The 11,519-nt window shown below is 42.3% G+C and overlaps 1 protein-coding gene across 1 annotated transcript in view; it reads left to right on the top strand.

Annotated features, from left to right (window-relative positions):
• The first annotated feature begins 1,392 nt into the window (after positions 1-1,392).
• ptprz1b (protein tyrosine phosphatase receptor type Z1b) overlaps positions 1,393-11,519 on the top strand; it is an 89,944-nt gene continuing 79,817 nt past the window's right edge. Inside the window, exons 1-5 of the mRNA XM_060903508.1 lie at positions 1,393-1,585; positions 2,059-2,210; positions 3,181-3,276; positions 3,364-3,430; positions 3,839-3,996. Coding sequence (XP_060759491.1) covers positions 1,393-1,585; positions 2,059-2,210; positions 3,181-3,276; positions 3,364-3,430; positions 3,839-3,996 — 666 coding nt within the window. The remainder of the gene's footprint in view (positions 1,586-2,058; positions 2,211-3,180; positions 3,277-3,363; positions 3,431-3,838; positions 3,997-11,519) is intronic.

Raw genomic sequence — 11,519 nt, 5'->3', positions numbered from 1 at the left:
TAGGTGTGAATGTGAGTATCAATGGTTGTTTGTGTCTATGTGTCAGCTCTGCGATGACCTGGTGACTTGTCCAGGGTCTACCCCGCCTTTCACCCATAGTCAGTTGGCATAGGCTCCAGCTTGCCTGCGACCCTGTACAGGATAAGCAGCTACAGATAACGGAGGGAGCTTCAGATATTGAAGATGAGCAGTAACTGTTAACATAACAGTTACTGGCCCAGCTAGCTGTTTCATTGCATGTTGATCTTGAATTTAACTCTATAGACACAATTCTCTCATGTTTCCTAATCCAAATCAGTAGCAAATTTAAGTGACTGCTCCAAGAACTAGGCTTTGGAGTAAAATCCATACCTACTTACTTGTTCTCTGAAGTGCTCAAACCTCTGTGCTTAGAAAAAAAAATGTGGAAAAGAAACAGAAATTTATGAAGACGCACCAGGGCCATTGTAGGTTAATTTTAAAAAAAGGTGCTGAGGGAGGGGGTAATATTCCACGAAAAATCTCAGAATTTCTGAAATAAGTCATTTGTATCACAGATTGCAGAGATCTCTGAGATCACAGACCTCTGAGATTATAAAATCATACATTTGCAAGACAAATCTGAAATTTTGAGGTCAAAAAGTCACAAATTTATGAGGAAGAAAGCCTGAAAATTGTGCTTTTTTGCTTTACAGAGCTAGAGAGGAGTAATATTCAGAGAAAAATACTCAATTTCTGAGATTTAAAAAATCACAAATTCATGAGAAAAAAAATCAGAAATTCTGTGATTTAAAAAATTGGAAAAATAGTTTTTTTTTCCTGACAAGGAGCCAGATTAATTCACTTTTCAAGGTTAAATCAACGTCATCACTCCACAGACATCACAGCTGAGCCAAGAGTTCATTTGTCTTAGCTGTTTATAAAATACAATTATTGGGCAAGAGCAGTTTCCTGTTACTCTCAGTGCATGGGTTCTTCTCATTTGCCCATTGGCTTAGCTGAGAGTCAGAGGAAATATAGGCTTTCCACCTTGATTGTGCAGTATAAAAGAATAAAGCACTAAGAGATTTTCAAGTACATTTCCCAGAATGCACTGCAACCAGGATAGTTCTGGCTGCAATGCATTCTGGGAAATGTAGCTGAAAATGTGATAGTTCTCAGAGAATATCCAAGTTTTTCTGCTCATAAATTTGTCACTTTTTAATCTCACAATTAATCTTGGAGTTTTTTCCTAACAAATTTATGACTTTATAATCTTAGAGGGGGTTTTTTTCCCTTGTAAATTTACAACTTTAATCTTGGAAATTCTGAGGGTCCCCCCCGGAATATTACCCCCAGCTCCATATTAATTTTTTTTCCTATAATATATTTTGCCCTAATATCCCATCGTACAAATTTAAAAAAAAATGAAACATGTTAATCTCTGCAGGAAGTCTGAACCAGCAACACTGGGTAAAGAGGTACCACTCCTGCAATGGTGCCAGGCAGTCACCCATCAACATTGATGAGAGCTTCACCCAGGTTCAAGTGCAGTACCAGGACTTGCAACTAGAGCACTGGGATCAGCTCATGTCAGATGCTACGATCACCAATGATGGAAAAACAGGTTGGCTTACTGTGTCCTGGCTCAGAGGCATGCTAGATAAAGCAAACAATATCCAGGTTCAATTGGTTTTACTCATAGTATCTAAATCTAAGGTGAGAATACCATGCTCTGCATGTTGGTCAAAATGAAATTCATTTAAACTCTGATATAATTCCTCCAAAAACAAGTCATTTGGTATTTTATACACTTATATCCATTTATCGTAATACATCTTCCCTGAGCTGAATACCCCTGTCTTTGCTGACAGAATAATAAATTATCCTGTAGAATGATATCTGTTGAAATGGCAATCATTCTTTGTGGCACTTATGAGTAGAGGCACCATGTCTCTTCTCATAGGTCTAGAAAAGTACAGAAGTATCTAGTAGAGGAACTAAAAGGCTTTTCTTTTCGCGTTCTCAAGCGTAAAATGAATCTTTTGTGGAAGGACTGTTAATTAGTAAAATTAGTGTTACTGCACTTCCATTTCTCAGTGGTTATCAGTGTGAATGGGCAGTACTACATTAGTGGAGGAGGACTCGGGTCACAGTTCAAAGTAGCCAAGATCACGTTCCACTGGGGCCGCTGCAATGCCTCATCAGATGGTTCAGAGCACAGCATTAATGGTTACAAGTTTCCTCTAGAGGTAAGAGTCACGTCTACCATTGTAACACACACAACTAACACAGCTTCAGAGTTTCCCAAATGCATTGTAGGACCAAGAGATCAAGGTAAATATTAATGCTAGAATCCACTTATCCCAACCTCTGGCACGGAAAAGTGCAATAGAATGGCCATTCAAATTGAAATTCTAACTGGAAGTTGTTAACTCGAGGGATACCCACCTAGCCTGAATTCTCAGACCTGAAATCATAGCAGCATGGCGTTGTACAGTCAACAGCAGCAGAATTCCCTTTGCATCATTTTCTGCTTGATTTTATGGCTTTTGTGTTGTTAAAAAGTGTTTAATTGCTTGGTACATTTAGATTTGTATCAATTCTGGTGAATTAAGTGAAAGTAAAACAATTTATGTTAATCTTGTTGATATGTTTATAAAACTCAGACTAGCCATATAAACATGACCTTTCTCTGGGCATCAACTGGAGCATGTTTAAATCAGAACTTGGGAAAATTGACTTAAAACTGAGTTCTGACTACAATGGCTCAGCCTTATCTACTGTTCACTATCTAGCAATACAATATTTGTATAGTACAATAAATAAATTATTGTTTCAGGATCTGGTATTTATCACTTTCTAGCAATACAAATATAAATAATGTCTGTACTGATTTTTCATGTTTATTAAAGAAAGTAAAATGGTAAAAAAAATGCACAAAAGCAAAGTAGATAAAATTTTTGGTATTGATCAGTGGATGCTAAAATATTCCATATTAAAAGTGTTTTGTGTTAACCATCAGTTTTTACCACTAACGTACTGTAAGTTTTCTGATTTCTCAGACAGAGAAAGTTGCTCATTTTCTGCTGTTATTCCACTCTAATGTGTATAATTGCTGTGACAAATAAATGACAGCTTGCTCAGACAGAAGCTCAGTCCTAGTTTTAAATGCTTTTTATACAGATGCCTCTAATAATGCTCACATGCTGTCACTCACAGATGCAGATTTACTGTTATGAGGAAAATGAGTTTGAATCTATAGATGATGCTCTGAGGGGTAATGGCAGAATCACTGCACTGTCCATACTGTTTGAGGTGAGTCTTCTCAGTTGTACTTCTCAGTACAACAGTACTTTTTTTTTCTTTTTATCTTGGTACTCAGAAACGTACATGGTTTCACAGGAGAGCGCTGATGATAATGAGAACTATGCTGCCTTAATTGATGGGGTCAGTGCCGTCAGTCGTTATGGTATGTGGTGTTTTGTTTGTTTTTATTTTATTCTTGTTAATACACTTCAGTTAAAGTCAGACTTGTTTGCATAGATTATTGGCAGGCTGTGGGTTATTGTCGTAAAGAAAAACTCACTGTGATTGTGATTTTATCAATCTTTAACATTATAAGAGAAGAATATACAGTACATTGTTCATCAGGGTGCACAATGTTCACTAAACTTTTTCAAAAGAAAAAGTTGTTAAAAATTTTTCAGCTGTGTGAGCCTCATTATATTGAAATGTCAGATAAATTATTTTTCAAATTGATTATATATAAAATTTATTTTTATTTGCGCGCATGTATGAGAGAGAGAGAGAGAGAGAGAGAGAGAGAGAGAATTTTATGGTATTTGATGTCATGTTTTTCTTCTTATTTGATACAAAGGTAAAAGTAGTATGCTTGATGCCTTTCCTCTGCTTGGTCTACTGCCTGAGTCAACAGCAAAATATTTCATCTACAATGGCTCCCTCACCACGCCACCCTGCACAGAGACAGTGAAATGGATTGTGTTCAGAGACAGAGTGCCAATTTCTGAACCGCAGGTCAGACCTTCCTGTCCTCTTTTATGTCTAGTTCTAATTTACACATACTCTCAGTTACATACACACAAACTTTCATGTCTTACACTATTTGCACTTTTTGTGTTGACTTATACGTTGCATCATGATCACAACCGTGTCTATTGAGGTATTTCACCTGACGTCACAGGGTCACGTGACGCCCCGGTGTCCGCCATTTTGAACGTCAAGCTAGCTAATGTCAACAACAGTAGCTGGTATGTTACTGTAGCAATGTTTACGTTCAGTCATTTGGATGACTGTTAAAACCTTTCAGTCTCAAGTTTTTCCTTTACTGGATTTACTAGTTTACTGAGCTAGCGCGCTCGGGCAAGCTGGGAGCTAGCGCGCGCTAGCCTGCCGGCCAGCCGGCTAGCGCGCGCGCCAGCTCCCAGTTTGTGCCGGCCGGCCGGCAGGCTAGCGCGCGCTAGCTCCCAGCTTGCCCGAGCGCGCTAGCTCAGTAAACTAGTAAAGGAAAAACTTGAGACTGAAAGGTTTTAACAGTCATCCAAATGACTGAACGTAAACATTGCTACAGTAACATACCAGCTATGATGTTGTTGACATTAGCTAGTGCTAACAGCTAGTTGCTAATACACTGCTACAACTACACCGACCCTAATAATACAGTTCTTAGTCATTGCCTGGTAACAGCAAATTTATAACGGGCCATGTCTCAACAGACTAAGAAGTTATTTCAATGACATTTAATAACATTTTGTTTATCCTGAGGACTGAAAGTAAATGAAAATGTGAACAAACCTTCGCTGTAATAAGATGGCGACCACCGGCTCCAGGGACGACCCGCTGATGTAGGCATGTTACCCAGCCTGACACAAAATATTTGTAGGTATCCAAACTCTTATACGCTTTCAGATCAATACCTGTGTATGGCGATGGGTTTTTAACGACATAGGTATACAGATCATGTGGGCCGAAGTCAGGTAAAGACAAGGGCTTCGTGTACTTCCGTACGTCAGTGAACAATCCTGGTGGAAGCAGGTAAACGTCGTTCTCTAAGCCTGCTAACCTCAATTTTTGCAAATACCTCTCCCTCTGCTCGCCCTGTAAATGCCCTACGTCGCTGGATAGTGAAGGTGTTTTCTGCATCTCGCTCCTTTTTCTTTTATGTTTTTCGTTTGTCGCCTTCCTCGCATTCAAACTGATTCGAGCCGTGCCATCCAAAATGGCAGCATCACATGACTTGGTCACGTGAGTGAAATACCTCAATAGAGTGAATGAGACAAAAGGACATACTGCATTATCTTTGTTTTTCATTCCTTCATTAATTAATTAATTCATTCATTCTTCTGCACAGTACTACATAGTAACCTGAACTCAAAGATGAACCAGGGACCCTGTAGTTGTGAGGCAGCAATGCAACACTGACACCCATTTTTATTTATTTTTTTAAATGTTGTGTTGTAAGCCAACAAAAGGCATCTAAAATGCTAGCAAATTAACTGTGGTAATGTATGAAGTCTCAGAAATACACCTAGCAATGTATCCATACCCTACAAGGTATGGATATAAAATAAAACAAGGTATGTATGCTGTAGACATGTTCTATGAGTCGTTGAGGGGACAGTGGAAAGGGCAAACGAGTTGAATGACTTTTTCAATTGGTTCAACCAGCCCACGTCTCCCCCACCCTCTCCCTCACTGCAGCCATCTCTCCTTCTTCCCTCAACACACCTCCCCCCAGTCATCACAGCAGCCCCCTCCTCCCTCTCCTCAACACAGACTCCTCTATGCATTACTGCAGACCATGTCAGAGGTCAACTGAGGAAGCTTCACCCCAGGAAAGCAGCAGGCCCGGACAAGGTGTGTCCACGACAGTGTTGTTTTTGGCAGCCATTTTTGATTTAGTTTTAGTCTTAGTCTTTTGGACGAAATGCTTATTAGTTTTAGTCACATTTTAGTCAATTCCATCCTTGATAGTTTTGGTCTAGGTTTAGTCGACAAAAACTAAAAGGGTTTTAGTCCAGTTTTAGTCATTCATTTTAGTCGAAAAAAATAATTACTTTAAAACATTAAATTAGGCCAATACAGAGATAGGAAACTGTAATCGAGGTTGACAGGTTGTGCATAACATACTCTCTACATAAACGCTGTCTAGTGCGCATGCTCTCTACATAAACGTTGTCTAGTGTGCATGCTCTCTACATAAACGCTGTCTAGTGTGCATGCTCTCTGCATAAACGCTGTCTAGTGTGCATGCTCTCTACATAAACGCTGTCTAGTGTGCATGCTTTCTACATAAACGCTGTCTAGTGTGCATGCTCTCTACATAAACGCTGTCTAGTGTGCATGCTCTCTGCATAAACGCTGTCTAGTGTGCATGCTCTCTGCATAAGCGCTGTCTAGTGTGCATGCTCTCTGCATAAACGCCGTCTAGTGTGCATGCTCTCTACATAAACGCTGTCTAGTGCAGACATCCCAAGTCTCCCGGAAGTTCTGGGAGTCTCCCGCATATTGATAGTGGCTCCCTGATGCCCGCAAATTGGAGAATATCTCCCAGAATCTAGAGCAAGCGAGCAAGAGCGTGGACGCGAAACATTAATGTCTGCATTGCGCATATGACTGAGTGCGCAAGGGAGAGCGAGAGAGACTGCGTGTGTGCCTGTTCATGTAGCGCATGCTAGACAAAGAGCATCCTGATTGGTTTACAAACATCCAAACTCATTTCAGGGAGGTGTCATGACACCCCCCACCCCCCACCCCACCCCCGCTGATGGGAAAAAAGTCATGCGTCATGACACCTCCCTGAAATGAGTTTCTGCAGGTTGGGATGTCTGATAGTGTGTATGGACCCTTTTCACGTGACGTCACGACAAACGCGGCCGCCATTTTGGACATGTACTACCAGTAGTTTACCACAGCCAGCATTGAGGAACGGCAGCAAAGAAAGTGTTTATTTTCAGCAAGACTTCCATCATGCCACTATATTGTTGTGCACCTGGATGTAGTAACCATCAACAAACAAGGCAAGGGTTATCATTTTATCAGATCCCGACGGAGAAGATGGATAGCGGCCATAAACAGGAAAGATTGGCAGCCCTCGGCATACCAGCGCTTGTGCAGTGACCACTTTGTTAAGACAAATAAAATTAGCCAGAAAAGGCATTACATTGCTGTTAACATTCTGTGGCGGCAAGTGTGTAACCAAATAGGCTAAAATAACCCATTGTAACCTCTTTGTTCTTCTGTAGTAGCTATTAGCTAACAACATTAGCTAGCGTTGTGTTCCTTTGCTGTTGGTAGACTGTAGGACAGATCAGAGGCAGTGTCTTACAAACCGCGCTTAATTTGAGGGGGAGCAAGCCGGAGCGCGCTCCGGAACCTCGGGCGTTGGCTCCGGCAGCTATTTACACTGGATCCGGTGATCCGACACCTCTTTTGACTATGTAACAAAAAAAAAACCAAATAATTAAATAAAAAAATGCAAGTTTATTTAGTGTTAATGTCTGATTTTGATATCTGTCTTGTTGGTGATTTCTCTCATGAAACGACATCCACAAAATATCTGCAGATGAACTTAATTTGCAGTGTTATTACAAAACATGCCCAGAAGCGCAGTGCCACGCCCCCCTCTTTTTTTCCGCACCGGAGCCGCTCATCCTCTGCGCTCCGGGACCTCCCACTTTACAAATTAAGCACTGCCTACAAATAAGTGTTCAAAACAAGAGGAACATGTATTTGTCTCTTAAATCCAGGCCGTTCCCTGTAATCTGTAACAACAGTTGGAGAAAGTAATGGCAAATAGTGAGTGCACAAACCATAGAAGGTAAACTGTACACAGCGCCAGGGCAGTGTGATGGTATGTCTACTTTTAGATTGTGTTAGCTTATCAATGAACACACTCGTCACTCAACGAGTTTCACGTCTTTACGACGGATACTTAAATGTGTGTTAGGTATTATTGTTGCAGTCTAAGCAGTCATTGTAGCAGCTAGATGAGCGAGAACCGAAAGGGTCTGTGCCATAAACCGTTATTTCTGTACAGCGTTGCTAATGTGTCGTTACTGTTATTTCTCCCACTGCTCGCCCTGTAAATGCCCTACGTCGCTGGATAGCGAATGTGTTTTCTGCATCTCGCTCCTTTTTCTTGTATGTTCTCCGTTTGTCGCCTTCCTCGCATTCAAACCAATTCGAGCCGAAGTCCGCTACATGTCCAAAATGGTGGTCGTGTTTATGAAGGTCACGTGATTGAAAAGGGTCTATACTCCATTGTTCACAGACTCGTGTTTCTGCCTCCGTTTAACATGTCGCAATGCGCTGATAGAGCACAAACATGTCATGATGAACACACAACTGGAAGATGACCATGCTGTCCGTTAATGTAAATATGATGGCTGAACATGCTGCTAACGTTAGAGTAGCCAGGTGTGCTGCTGCTCATTTAGACATATTAAGGCACAGCAACAGGTCTGAAAAGCTACATTTCCCCCCATATGTTTCACAGGTAACTCAAATATGTGTCAATATATGACAAAGCATTCAGTTGCTGTCCCACCAATAATCCCTGCAGGACAAGTTTTACTCATGACATGTTAATTGAATTTAAGTTAGCTTAAACAAGCCAACTTTAGCATGAAGCTAGCGGTCCCATTCATTTTCGCCAGGTCACAGTGTTTTGGAAAACTTCATAGGAAATTCATCACAGACCGATTGTTGAGTGACATTAACCAAAGCTAGCAAACGTATACATGATCTGTTAAGGACTTCTTGTAACGTTAACTTACCGTCGCAGAAATAGCAGTATGGTGAGCCTTTAGATGCCTCTTGAGGTTGGTCGTATTCTTGCCACATAGTTTATAGCCACAGCATGTACCTCTGTCTCCCACTACAAGGCATTCCGTTTTATTTTCTGCTGGATTATGTGTAAAGTATGTCCATAAATCATCTCGTCTTTTCCGCCCACCAAGCCCTTGTGCTGGCGTTGTCGATGGTCCATGAACTGTGGGCACTGTGCCCGGACATGCCTGGTGGTGGGCGTGACCAAACAAGGACAGGATGCAGTGCATTGCTGATATTTTCATGATTTGGCAGACAGGTTGCACGCACCGTTGGAGGAAATGCCATGCATTTTGATAGTCCTATAGCCAACCCACTAACATTTTCGTCTCATCTCGTCAACGAAAACAACAGATGCATCTCATCATATTTTTGTGATCAAAGAGTTATGTTTAGCTCGTCACTGTCTCATTTTAGTTATGAAAAAAAGGTGCGTTAACGAAATCATTTTGTCATCGTCATCGTTAATGAAAACAACACTGTTCCACGACTACTGAAGACCTGCGCTGCTGAACTGGGTGAACCACTCCAACGCATCTTCAACCTCAGCCTGCAGCTGGGGAGAGTGCCAGCCCTCTGGAAGACATCATGTATCGTTCCAGTTCCCAAAAAGAATTGGCCCAGCGAGCTGAACGACTTCTGACTGGTGGCGCTCACTTCACGTCTGATGAAGACGTTGGAGCGGCTCTTCCTCAGCCTCCTCAGACCCCAGGTACAACATGCCCAGGACTGTCAGGTCCAGGTTTGCGTACTGGGCAGGTGTTGGTGTGGAAGACACCATCCTCTACCTGCTACACCGAGCCCACTCGCATCTGGATAAGGGAAATGGCATAGTGAGGATCCTCTTCTTGGACTTCTTGAGTGCCTTCAACACCATCCAGCCCCTACTGCTTCAGGACAAACTGAACAGGATGCGAGTGGACCCCTGCCTGGTCACCTGGATCTCCAGCTACCTCACTGACAGGCCGCAGTACGTCAGGCTGAAGGACATCATGTCTGCCACTGTAATTAGCAGCACTGGAGCACCCCAGGGCACAGTGCTGGCCCCTCTTTTCATCACCCTGTACACCGCGGACTTCTGCTACAACTCGGAGCTGTGTCACATTCAGAAGTTTGCCGATGACACAGCCATCGTTGGGTGTATCAGTGACGACAGAGAGGAAGAGTATAGGAGCCTGGTGAGGGACTTTGCTGTGTGGTGCAACAGGAACCATCTGCAGCTCAACACCTCGAAGACCAAGGAGCTGGTCATTGACTTTGGGAGGTCCAGACCAAGGTCACAACCAGTTCTGATCGAAGGAGTCGAGGTGGAGGCTGTGGATTCCTACAAGTACCTTGGGCTGTGGCTGGACAGCAAGCTGGACTGGACTTGCAACACCAATCACTTATACAGGAAGGGACAGAGCAGGCTATACTTCCTTAGGAGGCTGCAGTCCTTTAACATCTGCAGGAAACTCCTGTGGATGTTCTATCAGTCTGTGGTCGCCAGTGTCCTGTTTTATACCATGGTGTGCTGGGGGAGCAGCACATCCAAGAAGGACACATCCAGGCTGGACAAACTGATCAGGCGGGCTGGCTCTGTGGTCGGCATGAAGCTGGAGACTCTGGTGACGGTGGCAGAGAAGAGGTCTATGGACAAACTATTGAACATCATGGACGATGCCAGTCACCCTCTGCACACTGTCATCAGCAACCAGAGGAGCCTGTTCAGTGACCGAATGCTCCTTCCCAAGTGCAGGACGGACAGACTCAAAAACTCCTTTGTCCCTCATGCCATCAGACTGTACAACTTCTCTCGGGGGGGGAGAAGGGGTAACAGGAGGACAGAGGACGGGAAGGAGCAGTAGCCTAGCCTAGCCTAACAATAAGCAATACCAGACAATGTGCAATATAATGTGCAATATAAAGTGCAATATCTTTCCTGCTTCCCCCCCCCACACACACTTACCCTAACCCCACTTCTGCCCCTTCCCCCCTCCCCCTTCCTCTCTTCCCCATATCTTATTCTTTTATATTTGTATATGTAAATACTTAATTTATTTTAATTTATCTCGAAGTTTTTCTCTATTCTTTTCTCTGTTTATCTGTAATGATGCTGCTGGAATCTTAATTTCTCTGAGGGAACCCTCCCAAAGGGATCAATAAAGTTTTATCTAATCTAATCTAATCTAATCTAATCTAATCTAATCTAATCTAATCTAATCTAATCTGTGGCTGTGTGTTAAGACAAGACTGAAAAAAAGAAAGTGTCTGGCATTCAAAGTCAGCTGTGGAACAAATTAAGATCAATGTTGCGGATATTCTAGAGAGAGAGAGAGAGAGAGAGATATTTACATCATGAACTATAATCAGTCAGTCAAGTTTCAAGTCAAGTTTATTTGTATAGCGCTTTTAACAATAAACATTGTCGCAAAGCAGCTTTACAGAATTTGAACGACTTAAACATGAGCTAATTTTATCCCTAATCTATCCCCAATGAGCAAGCCTGTGGTGACGGTGGCAAGGAAAAACTCCCTCAGATGACATGAGGAAGAAACCTCGAGAGGAACCAGACTCAAAAGGGAACCCATCCTCATTTGGGCAACAACAGACAGCCTGACTATAATATTAACAGTTTTAACATGAGGACAGTTTCGTTGATGTTATAACTCTTCATTGATGGAAAATTGAGTGCAAAACTGTTCATGATAACTGCAGTCCTAAAGTTAGCA

This window comes from Neoarius graeffei, chromosome 21 (assembly GCF_027579695.1).
Source record: "Neoarius graeffei isolate fNeoGra1 chromosome 21, fNeoGra1.pri, whole genome shotgun sequence".
NCBI classification, from domain to species: domain Eukaryota; kingdom Metazoa; phylum Chordata; class Actinopteri; order Siluriformes; family Ariidae; genus Neoarius; species Neoarius graeffei.
Note: the sequence above shows the minus strand (reverse complement) of the source record. Positions and strands in the feature narration are given on the sequence as shown.